The following is a 25,813-nucleotide window of genomic DNA, read 5'->3' as shown; positions in this document are numbered from 1 at the left end:
CCTGATTTCAAATATGTCATTACGCCTTTCAGCTTAAGAATGCGCGATTGGCCGACTCTCGGCGCATTTGTGGTGCACGTCCATGAGAAGTCTTCGGACGAGGCTCGTGTAAACGAATTTAGTAGAGCACGGCGGATAGGTGTAATTTTAGCCATCTGCTTTAATTAATAAGGTGTAACGAAATTTCTGACAGAACGCGTTATCCGCGCTGTCAAAGTCGATAACACTGAAATCTTAAAGACTGCAACGTCTGCTGGAAAAGCTTTCCGCTAGAAATCGCAAAGTTACAATTTCACACTTTAAGCAAAAGGCTAATATCTACACTGTATTATAGATCTAGATCGACGTGTGTTTGTATACAACCAAGTACACCGTCGTTTATATGCGTCGTCAATATTAAAGTAACAGGATGCTTTCATTTAACACATGCATCAAACGATCGATGTAAACTGGCGCGTATTGTACAGTCGGGTACAGTTTCATGCGTTTTCAATCGGTAAACGCGATATCTTCAATAGTAGTTTTCAGTTAGCCATGGTAGATGGCGTATTCAGCGTATTCAGCGGAAGTCGCTGAAAACCGCGAGACGACATAGGGAAAGGATAGATTTCCCAATTTCCCCCGGTCGAAAATCCCACGTCGAATCGCAAAAGACCCGGACGTATATCTTTACGCGACGGGGAATCGTTCCACGAACAATTCGCAAGGAATCCTCGATGCCCGAGATAGACGTGAAATGTTCCGAGAACCTCGAGTTCCGGAGAGGCGCCTGATGTTGGTAGCTCCTGACGAACGTGAAAACGCGCTTCCAATCGACGATCGAGCGGGTTATAGCGGTCGACGGACGGATCGAGTCATTCGACTCAAGATTTCCGAAGGCGGTGTCCCAGGAGAAAGAGCATCCGTTCGCGTTTATTCCTCCGGGGACCTTGGTCGCGTCGACTCACGTCGACTGGCGTGACGTCATCGCGGGTGCCGGCGATTGGTCGCCTGGCCGGCTCGGCGCGCGGTGTTGGCGGTCGCGAAGGGAAGGGGAAGCGCCGTCGGGCGAGCGCCGCCATTTTGACAGACAGAAGGAGCCTGCTGCCGCCGCTAACCGCGATCCGTCGTCGTGCCGTCCCCAGCTGAGCCGTTGACACCGTTAGCGCGAGCCGCCCGGCGGTTGATTATATCGCGTAGGATTCGCGGCAACCGGCGGTGGCGGAGAGGAGGAGGAGGAGGGAGGTAGCCGGATAAGCACAGAGCGGTCGTCGAGCAATATCGGGGAGAGAACGGTACGTCGTCACGGGCGCCTCGCGCCTCGTCTCGCGTCCGCTGTTCGCGTCGTGCTGTGCTGTCGTGGCTGCTCTCGCGTATATACGCGCCGAAGTTCCACCAGTGCTCCGTGACCGCTCCGTCGTCCCTTGCTCGCTCTCGTCGGCCGACCGACTCGCGACCGTCCGCTCTCTCGCGCGTCGTCCATCGTGTTCGCGGTGCACGGAGAGCCGGAGCGCACCGAGGGTTAAAACTTTCTCTCTTGATCGTTCTCTCTCGCGTTCTCTCGCCTGTCGTGAGGGAATTCGTGACGTTGTGGACGTAACTGCTGTTGGCTGCTACTACTGACAGCGAGACAGTATGGCGGGACAGACGATCAACGACAGGCTGTTGGCCGCGAGACACAGCATCGCCGGCCAGGGCCTTGCGAAATCCGTCTGTAAGGCGACGACGGAGGAGATGATCGGGCCCAAGAAGAAGCATCTCGACTGTAAGTAAGAAAGAAAGTGTCCCATGTGTGTACGATGAGCGTTATCGCTCTGTCGTCACGCTTCCCCCTCAATGGCTGGACAGTCGATTTCGCGTCGACCTCCCGGTTTTAAATCGAAGTTCGCCACCGGGATTCGCGATCGTGACTTTATTTCCCGGACTAGGCTCGGGAGTTGATTGTCCAGCCGTGGGCTTATCGATGGGCGAAATGGACGTTTCAATCTGTTTCGCACCCTTAGATTCCTTCCGAGCGCAGGATCGTATTCCTCGTTCGTAGACCGGCGCGACCGTAGTCGCACGGCGGAGCGAGTGACAGCGCGAAGAAAGCAGCGAGATCGCAAGTTAGCGAACGGCGAGCGAGTCGCTCACCTTTTCCATCCGCCCGCTTCCCGTTGAGAAAGGCGAGCGAGTCACTCGCTTGGTTTCGCTTCGCCTGATGTAAACTGCTTCTCTCGCCGCGCGAGTCAACTTTTTCATCGTTTGAACTCTTACGTGTCATTCTGAAAAAAAGATGTGTTCTTTTGGAAGATATATATATATATATATAATCACAGGAACAACAGTAATTATGCGCGGCCCTTTGAGGAAAAAAATCAAGAGGTCCTGTCTTGTAGCTTTTTATTCGACGTGTTTTTTGCTCTTCAAGTCGAAAGAGAATCAGATCGGAGGGTGAAAGAGAAGGGAATTGTGAAGATCAAATGTGAATAACGCGTATCACAGATTCTGTCGTCCTTTTTTTCCAGTTTCGCTTACATCTCCCAACTCTCGAGTGTGTATTCAGCAATTAGCAAAGGAAATATGGCAGTAAGGAAGGCGTTGAAAGCACAATGGAGGAGGACAGGTTTTCTGTTTCATGCATATTCGATTTTCGGAAATACGAAGAGAAGATTCGAGACGTACGCTTCACGTCGACGCGTTTACATTAAAAATAGAAGTAGATAGGGAATTAGAAAGATAGGAGACAGGAAAGAGGAAAAGCGATAAAAGGCAGTAAGAGACAGAGCTATATGTCACTTTACAAGTGCATGTGTTTCGTATCGGTTGCTTGCGCGGAATTTCATGCCAATAGACGTTCTTTTCTTTCTTTCTTTCTGTGACACTTTTAGTTTCTGCGCTGAAAACGAGACAAGTGTCGGTTCTCTTGGGAAGGCAGAGAGGGGGAGAGGAGGAGGAAGAAAGTACAGAAAAGTGCAATAGAGAAAGACGGAATCATCGTTTCATTGACGAGATCTCTCATTCTGGCGTTGAATTTTGGTTTTGAATTATCTGAAAGTGAAATGGAAGAGACATGGAGAGAGAGAGAGGGAGGAAGGGAGAGAGTTCCTGTGAGCAATCGCTTTTACATCAAGATCGAGCGTTCGAATGCAAATGTCATTTCATAATCCGAGAATAGCATGCGTTCGATCCATGGTTACGAAACTGTGTCATGTACACTTTGGGATGATCTATCACTTTAACAATACTAGCATTTCCGTATTATTCTGTATAAAACAAGATATACAATGCAAAACGCAGAGAAAAAGGAAAGCGCGTTAATTGAGTTACAATAGTCGTGGGTTGTTAATTCACTCGGGTATAATGGTCAAAGATTGATTCGTTTTGGAGCTTACCGTTCATGTGAAATAGAAGAAACGGTTAATAAGGAAACATTTAAATTCATAATTTACAAAAATCATCTGAACACTCATTTAATTATATCACAAGTCTACGTGTGAGTTTAATTTCATTTTTAATTATCTCAACTGCAATATACTTTGCAGTGTACTGCTGTATAACAATATTTTAACATTATAGTATTTTATATCATGTAGTATGATGATTATCTGCGATATAATTACTCAAAAGACAGTCGCAAAAAAATCGCACGTTATAAGATCGAGTTGATGTAACATACATTTCTCCAGGTGTGACAATACACTTTAACTACATAATTATACGTATCTTACAATATACATCACCATATTTACAATTAATGGTGAGCATCTCGAGTGCGAAGAATTTCCAACGAACTTTTCGCAGTAGTGGTCGTTAATCACATGTCCATTTAGTGATTACATATCACTGGTGATTTCCTCCCGTTGTCGAGTAAATCGTGTCGAGACGAATGACAACGGACTTGATATTTCACTGATAGTCTCTCCTCTCTCGATAAAATAAATTTTTCAGATTTTACATTCTATGATACTCTTTTTATAAAGCACTACAGCATATATGTATATTAAATTCTAGTGTCCTGGAGCTCGTTAACTCGGAGTCCGCTATAATTTAGGCAAACGTGTCCCGTCATATTTTTCATACGTGAAGCGTGATTATCGATCTTTCGACTGCTTATCTCAACGTGTCTTCTTAATATCCCCGAATATAAACGTCTGTTATTCGCGACGGAATAATATTTAGTCTTCGCGACTTATCGGTCACCGTTCATTGTCAACGTAGATCGATTTGGTTGTTATTAGAGGCGATACGATGAGACTTATGCCGTCACTCGATAACGTACAAATGAGATCCGTGTCTCCTCACTTTTCGAAATTGTTGGGATTGACGTGCCCTTGTTGTTCGAACTTGGCAACTTGCAATTATGTGCGCGACTGTCGAACAGAATCACATGAAGTATCGTTTCTGCTATCTTTGTTATGTTCCCGTTTATTCGTCGACTGCTTTATTCGCGTTACTGGACGCATTCATAGTGGGAAAGACGATTGTTAAGCGTCGCGGAAGTTCTCTTTCCTGCGAATTAATTTCTCCTCGCACAATTCTGCCCGTCGTGTACAAATCAAAATAAGTAAATGGGATATCGTGTCGGGCTAACGCAGCGGGATACGTGTGTGGATCCGTGACTCGCGTCGATGATCCGCGGGATTAATCGAGAGATGTTCCCTTCGAAAGCTAGCAACAGCAGCAGCAGCAGCAGCAGCTACTCGTTGGTCTGGCCGATTCGTCGGCACTCGCGAAAGCTCACTCTGCCCGATCAATAATTTCAACGGAGCGACGAACGTCGTTGTGCGCGCAGTGTGCGAAAATCGCCGTGAAAAGTGCGTGATACTGTTGTTTTCTTACACTCCCACTAACGAAGATCGCGAATCGATGAAATTAATAATATAGTTTTTGCCTGAACAGCAGAAGCAATACTCGATAAGAAACACTCTTTCTTCGATTCTCAGAGTGCTTATTCTGGTAAACCGGCTTGTGTAACGACTCAAAAGTGAAATTGACAGGTCTCAGGTACCGGAACCTAATTAGTCAAATGGTGAAATCGAAGAAAGGAGATGTAACCGTTTAGACACGATCCCAATCTTACCCCTTATGGTTACTATATTTATCTATTTAATTAAAAGAAATTATGAGAAGTGGAAAATAACACGTTATTAGATATATACGTTTTTAAATCAACTATATAGTAGTTCTGCAGAGAGAGTATTTGCTATGAATATGCGATTCATTATGAAAGCACAAAATTATATATACATATATATCCAAAATACACTTATTATTTACTGTCGTCGACAGATTGAAGTCAAACAGATTCACGCCTCTAATGAGCCGGGCACCAACTCGTTATTTATTATTAGCTTAGAAAAATTAGCAAATCATTATCTCATTCCCTTTTCCCCTATATATACATACATGTCGTGCGAGAAATTTCCTCGGAAATCCGCATGGATTTTCTCCGGTGACGCATTAGCATCGCTGGTTAATTAAACGCTCATTGGCGGAGGCCGACGTCTCTTGGTATCCGTGCGTTGTTTCGAAAGTGTTGCTCTCACTACCCCCTTGAATCGAACGTTGATCTAAAACAGCCGACGTTGCTGCGTGTTGCAGCTGCAGATAGGAAGGGACGAGACTGTGCTGAACTGTGCGATAATTGGTCGGTGACTTCTATGGCACACGGTGAACCATTCGCGAAACCGGCGTGTAGAACGTATTGTACGACACGTACCCTGCAAGTGGAAGTAAGGACACGTGCCTGAAAGCGCTTCGAGCTGTGTCACGTATTACGTTACGAATAGTTACGCGATGAGTTATCGGACAAAAGTAAAATACGATGAATGTGCGTGACGAGTTATCAACGAAACCTCTGGGTTCGTTGACTATCGATCTTCCACGTATGTCGCGAGGAGAATCTTCTATTCCGTCTTTCCATCCGGTCTTCAGATTTGACTAGAATTCTGTATCACCGCTCTGTTGGCGCATGTGCGTGCGTCTTGGGATTTTTTTTTAATTAAATATCATTCACCACGCACTCATTAATTTATTCCGGATCTTTGTGCAACTGAAAATAAAGCTTTTACGTGCTCGAGCGTGACGTACGCGTTTATTCGTCGGTCCTTCTAAGTCGTATACAATGACTGATTGTTCGCGCACTCACCAGGCCCCCGAAGGCTCATCCACTTTGGCGCACGTTTTCCTTATTATGACGTGATATCAACGGGAGGACCGGCATGATAAGACCGATAGTCCCGATTACGAAGGCGACGGTTATGTAAAAAAAATGACCTTTCTTCGAAGCTATGTGAATAAAGAAAAAAAAAAGAGATCTATAAAGTCACTCGCACCTTTCAAGACTGTGAGTGGTCTTGAAACTTCGTCTTCCTCTACATTATAGCGCTGCCTTCGTGCTCGATCGATGACATTGTCGTTGCGTATATCGTCACAGTCGCTCGAATGAAAGCGGACGTTTAACGATCAGCGAAAATAGATCTTTAACCTTCTAACTGCAAGGCTTCTTCGCCTTTTTTTAAATGCAAATCCGACTATTTTTCATTGAATATCGGTCACTGAATGTGCGATTATACGTGAAATTTTTTACGCATTTGGTATTTATCGAATGTAATGTCGTGTGACTTTATTGGAATGCAAAGAAAAACTTGACAAATTTATAAAAATTTAGGATAAAGCGAGTTTAATTATCGATTGTCTCGCTCTTTGCTTTCTTGGATAATTTGGAAATTGGTTAAAGGACTTTTGGCCGTCCAAAAGTTGTCCTATCTGTATTTATTATAATGATATGCTACAACCAAGAGATTAAAGTCATTCGCGTCCCTCACGGTCAATGTTCGCAGTGTCATACAATGTATTGGAGGCGTTTAAAGAAAGTTCGATCGATACGATCGCCGTGACACTGTCGTGTCGTGTAAAAAAAAATAAGGTTATAAGAAGGATAACCTTCAATCTCGGTTGATCTCGATTAATTAATCCTTACTTGGCTGCTGTCCATTTCCCAATTTGTAATGTAAACGGGGAGAGAAGGCTAGTGTCGAGTTTGTTATTCATTAATGTTGTTAGCGTGGTCATAATGAAAAATTCGAGATAAGAGGGAAGATCAGTGGCGGAGAGAGAACAAAATTAAAGGTGGAAGAAGCATGCGCAAAAAAAAAGGAAATACTATTTGAAATATATTTAGTGTTTAACTAAAATTTAGTGCGGTTTTCATTCCGTGAATTATTTCATTATCCTTTAATTTCTATATCAACAATGTATAAAGCGCCGCTTCCCTCGCGTGTTTGGAACCGGCACACGCTTTAGAATAACACGATACCCTATCACGTTCACTTGTACGAGTATGATTAACTCCAGCGTGTTATTCGCTCGATATTATTTCGCAATTTTTTAATGAATCGTTCGCGCGATTCGGGAGAAAATGGCCCAAATGCGAATAGAGTTGAAGCACTCGACGATTCGTCTCGAATAAATCTTGTTAAAGCGCCGAAAGTTTTCGCTTATTTTTATATGACAAAGTTTTCTTATGATAACGTTGAAATAACGTTGCCGACTGTGAACGAATTCGATACTGACGGAATTAAAGTATATCCGTCACGGTCAACGTTCTCCTTATTGCACAGCGTATATCAATGCACATGACGGGCACGAGAGGTCAATCGATAGCACCTCTGTTTTTTATCCGAAGGAACAACGGCGCTTTCTATACGCGAGATCATTCGGCGAATATTGTTTTCTCGGTACTCGCCGAAACAATCATTTATGAGAGGAATCTTCGATAGCAAGGTCGTCGTGTCTTTGCAATTTCTTCGCCGATGTCGACAATTGACGGCGCTAAATAAATAAATAAATAATAAGAATTAAAGCTTGAAACATAGATTGTCAAATGGTTGTCTAATTTGTCATATCAATACCAATCAATTCCAAGATGATACTCTTTAACAAAGATTTTTAAGGAAGGTTATTCGCGTTTTAGAAAAATTGTGAAACTGAGATTATTCTCCTTATTTACTTTTGTCAGAGAGAAAAATAATATAAAATATATTAGAGGATAAATGTGTGTACGGAACTGATAAAGATAGATTGATTTTGCGAAATCTTTTCGTTTCATATGAAATGAGAATGATAATTTAATCTACACCGTGGTAAGATGGGGCGCTGTCGAAGAACGTGAATATAACTAGAGTGAATGCAGAAATTCCCAACGACGTATCGATTGCCCGCGAAATGCATTTGTGTCTCTTTCCATTTCGCAATTTACGACCGGCCCGGATTATTTACAATTGATCACCCCTTACCATATGTTCCACTTATTCCGAAATGGAATTCATCCATGCGTGCGTTATCATTGCGTCCGCATAAAGTCACATTACTTACAGTTGCGACATTGGCATCGCATTGACTCCTCGACATTGATATAATCGAGTACAATCGCGAATTATTAAATGGAGAGCGCGGTGCGTCTTTCTTCTCTCTCTTTTTTTTTTTGGCGGAAAGAAAAAGGTATGCAAATCGAGTAATTCGTCGTGAATGATGAAAATAATGTTGCGTGTAATATAAATCAGTCTCAGGCGTAATTGCGATTCTTACAAATGTAGAATCTAGTTTCATAATCTTTTTTCAATACAGATTCCCGTTTACGAAATTAAACCAAGCTGCTTTATTATCTATAGAGGGAGTAAAGGCATTAAATAAAGTAAAACATAAAATAAGATGAATTTTAATTGAAGCGAAATGAAACGATAATTACGTGAATTTCGAGGCAAAGTTTAATTTATTGTTTGCTCCGCTTTTCGCATTTCGATGATCCTTGCGCGTTTTCCGCTCAATATAAGATGCGAGTATCAGTAGGCGTTTCGCGATTATAACCGGGAGAGAATTCGAGCGTACGGGAGGAATAGGTACACCGCGCGCTGTCCGGTTAAATTTACATATCGCTTGCGTGTATATACGCAGCGTGTGCGAGAATCGCTTTGCAAACCGGAGGCTGTTGAACGGAGGACGAAGAGAGGAGATGAAAAAATGAGAAATTGAATATAGCAGGGAGGAGAGTAGCGAGAGGCCGCACCGATCTAAAGAGAAGTGGTTCATTCTTGACCTCGCGTTGTAGCGCGTCGGAAATGATTTCTCATAATGGGGGAAAATGGGGGAGAATTATCCTTGAAGGATGTATCGTATCGTATGTATTGTATCGTGTGTACGGAGGTGTTCGAGTTTTTCTCGAGAGAAAGAAAGAAATGTACGATTTTCTACTTTGAAATTCCATCTCGATGTGTGGCTGCAAAAATATCGTTGTCGTGAAGCTTTAATATCGGCGATATTTTCTTCTTTTAAATTGGTCGCGCGTATGAGACATCCAATATTCGGATATTTCGGATGATACTTACTGATCCCTGATCCTTGGATTTTAATATAGTGCAAGAAATGAGGAGCGCCTCGAAGCACCTCGTTTAGGTGAAAGTAAAATTCGACTGAGAAATGATGGTCGGAGTCGGAAAATTGGAAGTCGGAAGACACGGTCTAGGACACGTCTCGGCAATCTCCCCGACGATATAGTCGATGCTTATATCAGGAAACTCCACGGTTCGGCGGCGACGGCTGCTGGTTTTTGCGGCTCTCGCAGCTATAATCTCCTTGCCAAAACGCGTTTATAACGTTATCGCACACGCCCCCGTCCGTGTCTGGAGATACACACGGCGCACACACCCCTTCAGCTCCTAGATAGCGATTGCTTTTTTGCCAAGCACTCTGTTTAACATCCTCCGACAATTACCAGTCGCATGACTTTATCGGAAGATTTATTTAAAAGCTGTTGGCGTATTATCAGCTGCGTGTCTCGCTGAACATACATTTGTTGTGTATCGATTAAATTTTATTCTCCACGGTATCCTCTCTTTCTCTCTCTCTCTCTCTCTCTCTATGTCGAGCTTACGGCGAGCAAACTTTTCCAAAATGGCTGACAACATTATTATATACATCTATTAATTTGAATGATTATTTAATATTACCTGCACACTGAATGATTAAAACGATTAAATTTTATTCCCCATGGTATCCTCTCTTTCTCTCTCTCTCTCTCTCTCTCTCTCTCTCTATGTCGAGCTTACGGCGAGCAAACTTTTCCAAAATGGCTGACAATATTATTACATATATCTATTAATTTGAATGATCATTTAATATTACCTGCACACTGAAAATAAAAAATATATATCCACACATACATATATGCATGTATTACTAAATATTGATTATTAATTTAACAATTCACCTGGGCGCACTATTCGTGTTAGCGCTTCAATAATTGGCCCTTTAATATTAAAATACTTGGTATGTTTTAATATATACTATTCACACTTATAAACACTAACATATTTCCTCTGGATATGTCATAAACGTCATAGACGTAAATATTAATCGGCCGCTCTCGGTTCTCGGCGGCCGTGTTTTTTAATTCGACGCGAATTCGTATTTTTCCCACATGTAACAGTGTGTGGAGGCGGCTGTGGATTGCTACGCGTGCTGTTTTCCGGGTGGCTTGAATGAACTTTTGTAAAACGTGTTTTCGTTTTGACAAGCGGCGACGCCGGTGGACATACTTGACCGCCAAATCCGTCTGCGTTTAAGAGAGTATATAATTAGCACAAGAAGCGTCACAAGGACAAGCGGTCGAGAGACAAATCGTGCGTTGCAACTTCTGTGTTCGACAGGGCCGATTGTCCCATAAAGGGTTACGCAATTATCCCGTTACACATAGGAAAATATCATTCTAATTCTGTTGAGAAAAGCGATTATTCAGTTTACTTTCCTTCTTCTAAATAATGGTTATCTTCAGCAAAAAATATCGTTTTCATATAATAGTTTAAAAATAAGCTATTATTTGCCTGAATTCACGACTTCTCGTTCGTCGATCAAAAACAACTTCAAATTTCAACCAATATTTTGTAGTTCATCGTCGCAATTACATACGTACGTTGATGCGCTGTAAATCTCAGAATCAAAGAGTCAAAATCCAGAAAGCATAGGTCGCTAAGAAAATTGCACTGAGAAATGAATTATTATACGGTGTAATAAATCACGCGTACACGTGGCATATCTTTCGAATGTAACTTTGGTTCATTTCGCGAAATGCAGTCTGGAAAATTCGCCTCGGACAACACTGAGTGTGTTTCGCACCGTTAACCGTATGGAAACGTTTCAGCTCGTAGAAGCGGAGTTTACTGCTGATTCACTGCTTTATTCGCGGTTATCTGGTGCCCCTCCGCTCTGCACTTTCGTTAGAAGCCCTCTCGTGACTTCGATATTGCGGGATCATCGGTCGAAAGCGAGAGATGGTTTTAAAGGCGTGGGAAACTGTCCGCGGTAAAGCGTTGCTCAACTCTCATCTTTTTCACACCGATCAAATAGACACAACCTGTGTCTGCTTGTTTAACCGCCTGCCCTCCTCTTCTTCTCACTTCCCCTCTCGATGGTCATGCGAAGGAAAAATCGCTCACATATCGTGCATGAAAAATATGTAAATTTGGCTGTCTAAATAATTATGCTATTCTTAAGCTTTCCTTTTCTGGTTGTTTGTAATTTTTGGATTAACCGCGACTTGGAATGATATTTTCGTTCTATCTTGAGTGTAATAATTTATTATAATGATTAAAAAATCACAAACACAACACGATTCTAATATATATATATATATATATTATTATATATATATATATATCTTTTATAAAGTGATACGACAAATTCGGACGTATTTACACGCTTTTAAACAGCCATATCTCTTTGAAGTGAAAGGGTTAGCATATGTTCTCGACCATTTGATCGCACATTACCAAATTCGCAATTGGCGAACCGGTCAGTCAGCCAGCCAGCCAAGGAATGGTCATCGTACCAATGACGTTCGTCTCGACGTTAAATGTCGACGCACTTAGAAATAGAGCAAAGATGCGTTGTTAACCTTATTACACGATGTATCGCCCTCCTGAGTGCTTTCGTCGATCAATCGCGATTGATGCGTAAATTGTCCGTCACTCGTTGTATCGCCGCGCGGATTCTGCCACGCCGGATTGATGTTCGACGACGACGTTGTCGCGTGATATCTTCTTCCGCAAGCCTGTAACAGGACAGTCGAGTGACGCGAATTTGGCACATGCAGGTCGGAGTCACCGAGCCACGATATGATCGATATCATCGGCTATTCCCGTTTTCGAGAGCACCGATGAAGGGAATAGGGCTCGAGCAACGCTCGAGTATCGAACCTTCGTTGCTCTTCGACGAGCTGTTTTTAAACGGACAGAATTTGGGAGAGAATCCTGTCTATAACGTTACATGTTTACTTGCGAATCTAATTATGGACAAAAGAAGGCGACTTAATCGTAAATTCATACATTAACCAGCTCTTACGCGACAATAATTTGTTTTGCATGGTATATATTGTCTCTTATTACAAAACGTTTTTAAAGTATAAATTGCTTGTTCTAGAGGATATCTCTAGAATAAGCAATAGTACAATATATGGTTCAATTTCTTTTCTCTCGTTTTCGAATCATGGGATAGAATCGATCTACTTTAGCAATATCCGACTTAACATCTGTCCTAACTGACTTTCAATGGTTGCGACATTCGATTTCTTCGTTAAATAAAATATCATATTACAGTAAATATAAAATATATTAGTATATAATATAATAAATATAAAGTAGCAGAGAACTTTTTAATTGAACAAGCTAAAAACTAAACTCGTGACTCAACGTTAAACTGCTTTCATCTCGCGTTTTTACATATAATAGTCAAACATATATCTATGAGCGGACACGAAAAAAAAACGTAAAAAAAATATTTTCTCATTGAAATTGGAATTTTTGGAAATTTGAGATCAAGAGAAATGATGCGTTTGCGATAAGAATTTTCGCATATGAAAGAATAATCGTTCAAGCGCGATTACGTCGTGGGCTGCTGACGTTAATTGTGAATCGTATGTGAATTACGCTGCAATTTTGTAATCTTGTGAGATGAAGGTCAGTGTCCCATTGTAAACTTGTGATGCGCGTAGGCGTTTCGCGTAGCTATCGTGTCGAAAGTGCTGTTGTAGAGAATCTAATACCAGGAAATCGTTCCGACAACCTTGAGCTCACCTGCTCACCTGTCGCCAAAAACGGACTCCCCCTCCCCTTTCTGTATCTTTCTTTCTCTCTCCTTTTCTCTCTTTCTCATTTCAGATTTAATCCACTGTACGAATGAGCCGAATGTCTCCATACCGCAACTCGCGAACCTTTTGATTGAACGTTCGCAGAACACAAACTGGACGGTGGTGTTTAAAGCTCTGATCACCGTACATCACATGCTCTGCTATGGCAACGAGGTAAAAAAAAAAAATTACCACTTGTTCCTTTAGCTCGCGTGCACATCTTCTTTTCTCCCTGGTCCGATTCTAAAATAGTGTCCTTATATGCAGAGGTTTACGCAGTATCTCGCCTCCAGCAACAGCACGTTCCAGCTCAGCAATTTTCTCGACAAGAGCGGCGTACAAGGTGATCATTTCGTGATACGATATTTATCAGCGAGTATACTTTCGCGCGTTCCTCGGGATATCACACGGGACGTTCCGGAATTGGCGAAAAGTGGCGGCGGGACACGTGTGACGTGAGATATACGGGTTTCTTGTTATTTTTATGTTCCATAAAAACTAAAATGTCTTTTAAATGTTACATTATTAGGCGTCTTTTAACGTCAATATCAGAATAAAAAATGTCACAATACGAAAAAAATAGAAATAGTCTCGGTCATTCTACAGGAAACTAAAACATGTGTCTCATAAATTTTTATAGGACTGACATACCATTTCAAAGTAAAAAATTAGCTTTAAAAGAGATGAAGATGTCCCCTTTTTTCCACACCACGAAAGCATCAAATATCAAATTTTTTTTATTGTTGTTTATTACATGATGGAAATGAGAGCTGAGTTTTGATTTTAACTGTTATATTTGTGACCAATGCCACAAAATTAACCACACAGAAGAAACAGCGCTAGATTCAAATAAATAATCACTTCAATGCTCCTTAGCAAAATTCTACTTGGATTAAGTAAATTTTATTTGGATCAAAGTAAACATTTTACTTGGAAAATATTTTTTTTCTGTGTACAATTAACGGTTTAGATCCAGAATACATTTTCCGTGTTGACCAGTGTGACACTCACACTCACACACATTCTCGTATCTCTTAATGAATAAAATTCGAAACGTGAATTTCGACGCATACAGGCGTCGGTTTTTCGCCAATCCCGGGAACATTCCACGCAGCAACTAATCCTGTAACGTCTCTACTGGAACTAAAGAAAAATTCGTTCACCTAAGAAGCGGCAGACTAACGTTCATTTTTCGATTAACCAAAAAGTCACGCCGCGAATGGCACACGCGCTGCACTATGTGCACGGCTTTCCGCACTGTCTTCTTCGCTAGAATCACGTGTCCGATCCATCGACGTAGTTGCGGCGATACTCCGGCCATGCTTACCGTGCACCTGTCACATAGAAAATTGCAACACCTCGTAATTTGAATAGTCGGTAATCACGACGATGGGCTTTTGTCAAGAACGCACTTAACGGAGACGTCCGTCGATCGGCGAGGATTAACGCGAGAGTCGCTTGGAATAATAATCACGGATTTCCGGAACGGAACGATGATAAACACGCGTTCTCGTTCCCGTGACGAATTTTCCGTCTGACCGATTTCCTTGCATTGTGCAGCTCTATCGTCCATATGGAAAATTTCTTTCTCTTTTCCATGTATCTGGCATCTGTGTGTGTGTACGATTTACTAACCTGGACTAACTTTCTATCTTTTTGGGCACAGCAGGAATACGCGTGGGTGAGTTCTAATTGCGTCTTCTTCTTATTTCACGTTACTTACTTACTAACGTGGCTTTGTAGCTCTGTGTCTGTGTCGTCCGACTTTGCGATGATAACGTTAAGATACACGTGTATATGAGCGTTGTGGGTCTAATATGATTTGCGTGTGTGGCGATTGATGTGTGTCGAAAGATGACACGCGCTCGGTATGCGCATTAATCGTCGTCATTAAATGGATAAGATTTGCGAAATGTGTCCGGCGGAATACAAGTATTTTTACTTCCATTTTCAAATCAACGTGCACACGTTTACATAACTTATGAAATTAATATGCAATAGCACAGCCGACTTTCTAATTTCACTTTTACGCACTGTTGCGTAGCGCTGTTGGTGCTTTCATCGCGCCTCACTCTATGTGTACGAATGAGTAATGAGCGTTTTTTATGCGTCAGGATATGACATGTCGCCGTTTATCAGACGATACGCCAAGTACCTCAACGAGAAAGCCCTCTCCTACAGGACGGTTGCGTTCGACTTCTGCAAAGTGAAAAGAGGGTATGTGTGTGCGTGCGTGCGTGCGCGCGTGTATGTGTGTGTGTGTGTGTGTATGTTAAAGGTAATCTCACTACTAATCAAATTAATGATCACCTTTTGCTTCTTCAACTGATTGATCAAGCACTCTTAGTATTTATATCGCACACAATGCGCTTATATATTTATTATTATTATTATTACAATAAACTTTATCATCGAAGCAATTAAACATCGCGTAATTCACATTACAGGAAGGAGGACGGCACTCTACGCACGATGAATGCTGAGAAACTCCTGAAAACCTTGCCGGTACTGCAGTCGCAACTCGACGCACTGCTGGAATTCGATTGCACGGCAAACGACCTCACAAATGGCGTCATAAACATGGCCTTCATGCTTCTCTTTCGAGATCTTATCCGGTTATTCGCCTGTTATAATGACGGCATCATTAATCTGTTAGGTAACACACCGTATTCACAGTATTCCTTTTTCTTATCTAGGAACAAACGCTGATGTTCGCTGATAATCAATATGTAACACATCGGCATAATTAATCTCGCGGTAGAATTCGCGTACGTGTATCACGTGTCCTGCTCTTATCGGTCCGTGTGACCTTTCAGAAAAGTATTTCGACATGAATAAGAAACAATGTCGGGACGCCTTAGACCTCTACAAGAAGTTTCTTATACGCATGGACAGGGTCGGAGAATTTTTGAAAGTCGCGGAAGTAAGTTGCACACGCATGCCTCGAACGTAAAGACCGCTGGAGGTGGTCCGTTAATGCACGACTGATCGCGCGTTTTCTTTGCAGAATGTCGGCATCGACAAGGGAGACATACCAGATCTGACAAAGGTGCGTGTGCTCAATTGTACTATTTATTTCTCGCCATCTTCTGCTAATGTCGTGATCAATGATAACAGTCTAATTCGTGTTCAATTGTCGCTTGCCACTTTGAAGAATAATTAACACGATGTGTAAGAAAACAAAGTTAACATGTAGCTAAAATTTCGATTTTCTTGTTTCTCCCTTCAGTATGATTCAGCAATATTTCTTTTTGGGAGATTTTGTGAGCCAGTCGCGTTTGCAAATCATTCTAGCGCGTGTCGTTCTGAAGATCTTTAATAATATCTTTAATAATATCCATCCAAACAAGTGCATGTATTATATATATCTTAGCGGAGAGAGATGTTTTCAAGATCAAACGCATAGTTGAATTTACATTTTCACGATAGACGGTAATGCTCCAAAGATGACCGACGATTGTTTTTTTAGGCACCGAGCAGTTTGTTGGATGCCCTGGAGCAACATCTCGCCTCGTTGGAAGGAAAGAAGGGCTCAGCCGCGAATACACCAACGCAATCAGCAAGGTACCGTCGATTTATCTCCATTTATCCGACTCATTTATGTCTTACACATTTCGATCAACGTAGGGATAATCCTAAACATTTATGATACATAGAATGCTGAATGCTATTTATAAACTGAGATATTACTATTCCTCTAAACTCCACTATATATATATATATATTTATATATTTTTTTTCGTCTCATCGTTCTTTCACCCGATGGACAGAAAATCTCTCTTTTACATATTGCCACGAGCTTTTTCAAAGTGAATAGTACTTGATACGTTTATTGCACACGCACATGTAAGAATTAAAACGAATTATGCGAGTCTCCGAATATCCCGACTTCCCGATTAATTATTTTTGACTTGTGTGAATGTTAAGTGTTGACCACCTTTCTTTACGTAACTGTCGACTGACAGGAGATCTGGATAGTATTCTTTAGTGTTATCGCTGGAAAGGGATATTTGATCAGTTGTCCGACTTGAAAAATTTGTCGATGATATCCCTGGATATAAGGTTAATATTGTCTCCAATATTTAATGTTTAGTTGTAGAACACTCGAAATATTTTCACCCTTATCCTGGCCTATTTTTATAGATATCCATATTATATCCTTAAATTTGCTATTCAATTTTTCTGTATATTACGTATTCTTCCTCGAGTCGTGACTGTGATTATCACACTATCCAATTTGACACTCCTATACACTGCACGAATGAACAATGTGTTTAGATAACGTAGTTTCCTTATAATTTATTGGTTATACTTCAGCACGCTTTAATATACACTCTGAGTTACTAATTGTGATCAAAACCGATCATGCAGTGTCATCGTTTGAGAAACTTGACAAGTGTTGATGTAATATTAATTCGTACAGCTATGACGGCAAAGTCTCTCTCTATCTATTAAAAAACGAGTGAGCCGTACATTCGTTAATCACCAGGCGCTAAGTTTCTACGGGTATACTTTTAATTGTCAAAATAATTTATCTGGCTAGAGCAAAAAGTATGAGAATTACATTGTAATAACACACATGTATTTATCTAAACAAAACTGCTTATTTATTGTAGCGCAGATGCAACATTATTCGTAGTACGCTACTTAAGACTCAATTACGAATCATGCAAAATATACTAAGCAATATTTGGGCTACTCTCCTTACTATAGAAAATAGAACGTCAATAAATGCATGTGTATATTAGAATACAGTGCGAAAGTAAAAAAAAAAAAAAAGAACGAGTGTGAGGGGAGAAATGAGATGGAGTCGGGCATGAATGAATGTGCGTGTGTGCGTGCGTGCGTGCGTGCGTGTATGTGTGAAGTGTGCGCGTAATGCACATTGCAATTTTCTACGCATTGTTACATCTATACGTTACTACACCGTTTCTCTTTTTTGTTTTTTTGTTTGTCTTCTCCTTTATTTTCAATTACATATTTTCCTTTACGCTCCTCTCTCGCCACATTTTACGCTGAAACGGACCTTCCGTATTCTTCTGTCCGTCCTCTTTTCCATCGACACAACATCCGACATCCTATCATCGCCCAAGCAGCAATAGAACCAATGTAAAGTCGGGAGTGTCCGCCCTGTCTTCCACCAGTACCGCGTTCGGAACAGCAGCCAGTAACGCGCGACTCGACCAAACCGGGAACGGCCTTATCGACGAAGCGTTGCGACAGCAAGCTCTCGCGGAAGAGGAAGCCGCCATGAATCAATACAAGGTATTAGTTCGCGAAGCCATATTAATTGCGATCTTTTTATCAAGGCTCCGATTGTACCGGGAGGATTTCAACCATAGATATTAATACGACAATATTCTTTCGGCTACGCTACTTTTATAACAAAGATTCAATTTGCAGGCTAAAGTACAATCACCATCGGGTGGTCCCAGCACAAATCCCTTCCTCAGTTCTCCAACCAATAATGCTAATCAACCGATCGTGGATTTGTTCGGTGCCGCGCCAGCGTCAGAAAATCAACAGGTACGCAGGTGTTGATTTTTAATTGAACGCAATTCGAGAGAAATGACACTGACACACCTGTCGCGTTGTTTCAGCAGCAGTCTCAGAAGGCGTCGGACGATCTGCTGCAACTGGCGGGCAATCCATTCGCGAACATGTTCGTGCAGTCAGCGCCGTCGGCCGCGCAGCCTGCTCAGAACAACATGTGGATGACCAACGGTAATGGTGAGCACGAGACTTAAGTCGCGATATTCGATTCATCGCTGCTTCTTCCGTCACCGCGCTTGATCTGATTATTTCTTTTCTTTTTCTCTTTTTGTTCTCCTTGTTTCTCATTCTCTTCCATTTTCCATTTTTTAGGTTTCGCGGCTGCGCCACCAGCAAATAATAACTTTGTTACAGATAACAGTTTTTCCTCCGTATTCGGAAATCAAGAACAGCAATCTTGTAAGTGCTCTCAATCGTGATTAGCGCGAGGATTTATATATATATATCGGACTTGCTCACACATACACACACACACACACACAGCGCGGGTTGAGAGTATTCTGTGCGTTTTTCGTTTCCTTTCTCCGCCACGTTTACTTATGCGCCTTCTTTTCTCTCTCTTTATCTCGCGGAACTGTCTCGCGGCCATTCTTATGATACTTTCGCATCATACCTACTTTTCATCTTTGGAACGCAAGCAATCACACATGCCGTTTAACGCAGAGACGTACGCCGAGTGAATTACAGCGATTACACAGGCGGCTCGTTTACAGCCGCGAGATTACGTAACGATCGCCCAGTAACGACGATAAACGATCGAACGACAGTAACTCGTGGTAATCGTTGAGATTATTCGGTATACTCTCCGAGAGTGTGCATTTTGAGCGCGCGCGGTCGTCGCGTTAACAGAACGCGCGCGATTCTCGCTGTGACTAACATAAAATTAATCGGACATCACGGTGAGGTACTCTCGTACTTAGTTTCACTGCTCCCACCGGACGCGAAGTCCGGAGAAGGAAGGTAGCTAATTTATGCACCCCGATCACTCTTTCTGCGCAAGCTGGCGCTCCAGGAACGGCCGCGTCCGTACCTAATCCCTTCATGTCCGATTTCCCATCCGGCGGCCAGGCGACCTTCGGGCTGTTTGAGCAGGGCGGTGTTGTTGTTGGCGGCGCGAACGAGCAAGCGGCGCAAGGCGGAGACCTCTTCAGTGCCGGCGGTGGTCAGGCGGATCTCTTCTCCACCGCGATGCTGAGGGCCGCGAACGGCAGTGACGGAGACGCCGCGGCCGATGGGATGGCGGCGGCGCCTCCCGGCAAGCCACCGTCCACTGCCACGCCGCCTCCTAGACCACCGCCACCCGCGACCGCCGCGAATGGTGCACCGCGTACACTGTCACCGACGTGCGTCGGCGGAGCGTCACATGGTAGGCCAGCGGCGGCGAGCGCATCGACGACGGCGGCGGCGACGGCGGCGGCGGCGAGCGCCGCCGCCGGTTCAGCCCCGGGCAAGAGCGCCTTTGACGATCTCAACGACAGTATCCGTATGGCACTGGGCGGGTCTCCGTCGCGTCCGGCACCACTGGCCGCCCAGCAACAGCCGCAACAACGACGCATGCCGCAGTCGGCGGCCGGTATGTTCGCGTGCAACCCGGACGACGCTACTGAGCAGCCGATGCCGATAGGCTATGGTATCCCTACCCAAGCCCCCCAAGTAGGGTACGGTTCGCCGGCAAAGCAAGCCATGTCAGGTGACGGGAATACCCCGAATTAGTCACGCTAAATTGCATGAGACTCTCGCATCCTCCGCACAGTGGTCTGGTCGTTCAAACTACAAATAACGATTGTACAAGTTAAATTGTGACGTTAAACCCCCACCCCTCCGGTGAAAAATACTTTCAGCTCACGATGGATTAGTGATTGATGAATAAGAGACGAGCTTGATCGATTCGAAAGTTGGAAAAGTTGATTTTTACGCATGATTCGACGGCTTTCCACCACACCACTGTGCTCTACCGTGAATCCAGGTTCTTCGTTTCTTCTGTTCTTTCGCCTCCCCTCCCGCCCCCTCTTGTTATATTTTCTTTTTTCTCAGCACGATCGCGTTTCACGTTCGATTTGTATGTATCGCTCGCTCGGCAAGCAAGCTGCCTTAAATGTGTCTATGATTTCAAGCACGCGAGAACACGAGATAGTCTCAATGGTGTGATCTTAGCACTCGTGTTGTGTCGGGTAATCTCAGATATTCACGGAAGAATCATGGAAGAACGATAAACGATTACATCGTCAACCGGTGAGAACGCGCGATAACCTCATGATCGCGACTTCTCGAACGCGCGAATACGATTCAATTAATCTGCGATAAGCTGCATGCTGTTATTCGCGCGACTAATTGTGCGACATAAAGACACAGATCTGCGCAATTTTGTTGCACGCTGTTGCACGCAGGAATTCTGCGACGACGGTGTTGCTCCTTCGTGTAAAAATCTCCCGGGTGTTTTTTTTTTTTTTTTAGTTTTTTTCGTTACGATATATATGTTACTTATGCTCCACCCCAGTAATTATATGAATCAATTTTACAGTTCGCTTCAAGTCCTCCAATTCGAGTTCTATAGTCGTTGTTTCGCCTGATGTAGATGTTGCTTGGGGTTTTCATGGTTTTGGGGGTGGAAGGGGATTTGTTGTGTTTATAACTGTATCCCGAGTTAACGACGTTTCAGCCGCGGGGCAACCGGTCAACGCGGCCGGCACTGGCAAGGTCCTGACCGGAGATTTGGACAGCAGCCTCGCCAGTCTCGCGCAGAACTTGACGATTAATAAGAGCGCTCAGCAGCAAGTCAAGTGAGTGTGACCACATCTTTAGACAATTCGGATTTTAAATGTACAAGTTCGCAAGTCTCCCTGAAATTGGTACACTCGTAACAATGACGGTGCAACTCACGGTCACTCGTGGTGTTGTGAAACTGACCGTTGAAACGTGATGGTCAACGATAGGAAATTAAAACTTTCCTTTCTTCAGAGGGATGCAATGGAACTCTCCGAAGAACGCAGCGAAAACGGGCGGTCCGGCTGGTTGGTCACCGCAACCAATGGCAGCTACGACTGGTGCTGGATATCGACCCATGGTGAGCTTTCCATTTTCGGTCTTGTTATTGTTTCAAGGTATTGTCGCAGCACGTTTTTTCCAATCGTTAGTACACCATGAACGCAGACAAGCATTCATTGTCGTTTTTTGCTATGCATATATTATTCTTTAAGTTATTATCAGTCCGACAATAGGCAGTTCGCCTTATTGACGACACAACTTCTAGCTATTTTTACACCGTGACAGTATAAATGTTGCGTAATACCTTAGGTCGTCGATTCTTCCTATTCGGAGTTATTTCCGTCTTGCTACACTCCACACATTCGACTTGGCGCGAAAGAGGCGTGAATTCCTTATTGCGCGAATCGCAATGAATCGCTTTAGCGACAATTATTCACCAAAAGTTACACTTTGACGGATCACCTTGATTTTGGTATATATTGTAAAGGGCAAAATATTCAATCACCTGCACTTTAACCTGCACATGTAAGTGACACAGATTATATTTAAGTATAATTAATCGTAAAATTAATTGTAATACAACTGGAAAGCGATCGATATTCCGAGAAGCAAATGTAAGTCCCAGCCGTAGCTCACAGTTCTGTAAGAACTTTTTCATTGTTCCTTTACTTTTAACCACATTGTCGTGTGGTGAAACCTGTTGGTTCAAAGCGCAGATGACTCGGCACATATACTCTCTACACTCTCTATAATATACATATATAATCCGTATTGGATGCGACCTCTTGTAAATAATTGTCGCTTCAGCGCACTAGACACGTAGTGTACGTCCAGCTCTCTATGTAGACCCGTCGAGAGATACATGTGCGTAAGTTTACCATTAAGCCGCAACGTCGTGGGACTCTTCCGCGCTCTTCGTAATACCGTAACGACACTTTCAATTAGCGCCCCTTTTAGGTGAGTGTTGCATGCGTGGCATATGGCATGTTACCGGATGTTACAGGGCCAAGGAATGACGCAGCTGCTGCCTACGACCACGACCATGGGGTTTCCCACACAGCCCACCATGATGGTAAGCTTTGCAATCATGAGCGTCTGTACTCTGTGAAACTTGGAATCCCTCAAGTAAGAGTCTGACCATCTTCGACTTTTTGATAAAAAATGGCGTCTAGTTTGTTACTAGAATGTTTTTCTCTATGAAAAGTGCCGACAATATTTCGAGTTCAAGCATATTTTTCTGAGGATTTATATGAAATTTATCCTATTATATATATATATATATATAATACTGTTTTTATTCTGTTCCGGACTATATAAAAATCTGAAAAAATTCCCGTATACTTTTGAAAGCATTAATAACAAGTGTTTACAATCGTACAAGTTGGATTGTATATTACTCATTTTTTACGGATTGAGATCGGAGCAGAAAAAACGGTTTCCGGTTAAAAATGCATAACTTTTATATGAGTGAAAAAAAATCCTTTCACCACTGTCTGCCATTTTAGAACAATGTTTAGTTACAGAGTGTATTTGACAATTCTCAATCCCGCCATTTTTTAACAAATAAGAAATTCTTTAGACCGATCAATAAGAAGTCGGAGATGGCCAGACTCTTATTAGAGGAATTCTAGTGAAACGCATGATGAACGACGCGACGATGCAACAAATTCGCCCGAGTTTCGCCTCGCGCGAGTAAAGTGTGTGATGATAACACTTATTGTCACTAACTCACCTTGTCGATAACGACACTCACTGTAAAAATTGCATACCGAACGATCCTCCTCTACTTTCCGCGAGGCACGAAGTGGCAAGTCACCGGGAAATGACATATCCCACTTCGACACCTCGTTGCATTATGTGCTTATTGCATCGACATGTACCGCTGGCGCACGATTTGAGAATGTAGTGATACTTGATCGCAGTGATGTATCTTTACACAGACTTTTCCGCAGACTGGTTTGAGATCTTTTTTTCTCACGTTCTTGGCTACTGTTCGCTTGAAATATTTTAGTTTGAAGTAGACAACGTAGATCAGTCAGAGACACGTAAAGCGCTCATGTGGTGATATAAGTTACAAGGTAACATGGAGAGAATAGATTAAATATTATATTTTTATGAGAGTATCTCCGTGAGATTTGCGAGAACGTGCGAGAGAGATTATATAGCTCGAATGTTGGAGCGAGTGGTTGGAAAAAGTGTAAATGCGCGAGGCATACTGAGAATCGTGTCTCAAAGGAAACGAAAGGACCCTTAAAAGGTGGCACGAGTCGGTAATTATCCGCACTTGTAAGTTTATATAAATTGACAGTACATTTCTTTCTGTGACGGTAAAAAGAAACTCGTGACACATTGCAGCTTAAGCGTGTTGGGGGGGGGGACTCCATATTGAAAAATACAATGCTTATAAATTCTCTACGTTCTTATGATCAATTTTATAAACGAAATACGGATAATTATTGACTTGTCCCCGTATTTTCACTTTAGGCATCTTATCTTACTTTGGAGGGAGGCATTTAATTTTTTCCATATATTAACGTATTTATCTCTGCAAAGTAGTCGACAAGGAGTTTGAAGCACATTGTTGTTTCCAACCACCGTCCAAATTTGGATCGTTTAAGGTTGACTTTCGTCAAGCTATGATTGATCTAATCGACGATTAACGATCGATTGATGAATCGCATTGGCTTATTGAATATCAATGTCGTCAATCCCGCCGAGAGTTAATTATCGATACATGAATTTGACGCCCGTCGCAAAATCGATTGGTCTTCCATTGCTGGCTTAACGTTAAGAAAAGCGTTATTTCGCAGGCACACGCTTTCTATTGTACATACATCTCATTCTCTCGCTCTCTGGTGTCTGTAGGGTATGCAAGGTATACCGATGGGCATACAGGGCATGCAGGGCATGCAGGGTATGAGGCCGATGATGTGTACTATCCCAGGTGCTTCCGCCGCCGGTAGCGGTATGATGGTTGCGGGAGGGACTGCACCCATGATGCAAATGACCGGTGCGAATCCCATGATGGGTCCTAACCTGCAGCAGCAGCATCCTCAAGCAGCAGCTCAGCCACAAGGCAATGCTGTCCAGCTCGATCCATTTGGTGCTCTGTGAAGGGATTAGGTACCTATTTCCTCATTCAGCATTCTCGAGTCGACGTGTACGATAGGATGAGCTGCGACAGACCTGTGGGTCGATTAAGGGCGGCGCGACAACCCTCAACATCCGTCACGGCATTACAAGCTGAGCTTTCCTTTAATCGGGCATGATCTCATTGGATATACTTGTTCGGTGAAAAATTGAATCAACTTCTCACTGTAAATAGAAACTTATCGCCCTTATTGCCGCGACAGTAATTTCGTGGCGATGACTCTCTAGTCACAATCTTCACGATTGCAAAGTGCAGAGACAATGTACGCGAAGATTACGAGACCCGATGAATTTTTCTGCAGTAAGTTGTATCATATAGTTATGACCTTATTTGATACGTGGTATGTTTATATGTATATATATTTATATATATATACATATATGTATATAATGGAGTAAATATAGTAGTTCAGTGTACAGCCTCAGCCCTTGTACGAGCGATCTTTATATTTCTTTTCGAACGATTTCTCTTGGTGGGCGTCATTCTGGAGAACCGTGGGAATAATGTACATAATCTCTGTGACTTATATCTGTGATTAATAATAAGTAACACACTTGTGACGCCAAGATTTTTCATCTTGGCGAGTCAAATCTTAGGTAACTTGTCGATCACTCTGTGTTACTAATGATATACACGACCGGATTACGACCTCGACACCTTCTCACATTCTCTACATCATCTTTTATATCACTCAGCATCACGTAGCATTACGTTATTAATCTGATCGATCTGTCGCTTGCGGACAAGAGTATATTAATTTATGAAAATTTTATCATATAAATATCGATCGTCAGTACATAGCTGAAGAAGTAAATTAGATTGCAAACGATGTCACTGTGGCCGCAACATTGCGCGTGTGACTAAAGCAAACCTCAATTTAACTGTTCCAGGATTCAAAATGGAATTAAGAAGACGGAGCGACATTTTGTAAATATCGTTGTGTAATATGCCTAGAAAAGAAAAAAGAAACACATGATTTGTTA

General features: G+C 42.6%; 2 protein-coding genes across 12 annotated transcripts; one reads left to right on the top strand and one right to left on the bottom strand.

The window, feature by feature from the left end:
* The first annotated feature begins 913 nt into the window (after positions 1–913).
* On the top strand, positions 914–25,813 carry LOC106748486 (phosphatidylinositol-binding clathrin assembly protein LAP). Of its 11 annotated transcripts, none has more exons than XM_014627053.1 (19): positions 914–1,744; positions 13,173–13,315; positions 13,409–13,484; positions 14,808–14,822; positions 15,256–15,358; positions 15,589–15,797; positions 15,958–16,064; positions 16,149–16,190; positions 16,611–16,705; positions 18,238–18,406; positions 18,545–18,667; positions 18,745–18,865; positions 19,049–19,093; positions 19,695–20,384; positions 21,354–21,474; positions 21,653–21,758; positions 22,683–22,751; positions 24,545–24,802; positions 25,721–25,788. In XM_014627053.1, the coding sequence occupies exons 1-18, from the start codon at positions 1,615–1,617 to the stop codon at positions 24,791–24,793; spliced, it is 2,613 nt and encodes an 870-aa protein (XP_014482539.1). In that variant the 5' UTR covers positions 914–1,614; the 3' UTR covers positions 24,794–24,802; positions 25,721–25,788. The 11 variants fall into 11 exon arrangements, with proteins under 11 accessions (XP_014482539.1, XP_014482536.1, XP_014482538.1 ...); XM_014627050.1 differs by having other exon boundaries at positions 19,007–19,093; XM_014627052.1 differs by having other exon boundaries at positions 18,745–18,871.
* LOC106748488 lies at positions 13,816–14,794 on the bottom strand. The gene is made up of 2 exons (XM_014627059.1): positions 14,554–14,794; positions 13,816–14,475 (listed from the first exon to the last, which is right to left on the bottom strand). The coding sequence occupies exons 1-2, from the start codon at positions 14,712–14,714 to the stop codon at positions 14,301–14,303; spliced, it is 336 nt and encodes a 111-aa protein (XP_014482545.1). The 5' UTR covers positions 14,715–14,794; the 3' UTR covers positions 13,816–14,300.

The sequence above is a fragment of the Dinoponera quadriceps genome, unplaced genomic scaffold (assembly GCF_001313825.1).
Source record: "Dinoponera quadriceps isolate SergipeBrazil2010 unplaced genomic scaffold, ASM131382v1 scaffold2915, whole genome shotgun sequence".
In the NCBI taxonomy this organism is placed as follows: domain Eukaryota; kingdom Metazoa; phylum Arthropoda; class Insecta; order Hymenoptera; family Formicidae; genus Dinoponera; species Dinoponera quadriceps.
Note: the sequence above shows the minus strand (reverse complement) of the source record. Positions and strands in the feature narration are given on the sequence as shown.

What these genes read in the sequence shown, in the direction of transcription:
- LOC106748486 (XM_014627048.1), top strand. Translation starts at nt 1,615, where the DNA reads ATGGCGGGACAGACGATCAACGACAGGCTGTTGGCCGCGAGACACAGC. An exon ending in CGGCATCATTAATCTGTTAG is followed by an intron (nt 15,798 to 15,957) that starts GTAACACACCGT and finishes GTGACCTTTCAG; the next exon opens with AAAAGTATTTCGACATGAAT. An exon ending in CCGCCATGAATCAATACAAG is followed by an intron (nt 18,407 to 18,544) that starts GTATTAGTTCGC and finishes TTCAATTTGCAG; the next exon opens with GCTAAAGTACAATCACCATC.
- LOC106748488 (XM_014627059.1), bottom strand. Translation starts at nt 14,714, where the DNA reads ATGGACGATAGAGCTGCACAATGCAAGGAAATCGGTCAGACGGAAAAT. An exon ending in TCGACGGACGTCTCCGTTAA is followed by an intron (nt 14,476 to 14,553) that starts GTGCGTTCTTGA and finishes TCTATGTGACAG; the next exon opens with GTGCACGGTAAGCATGGCCG.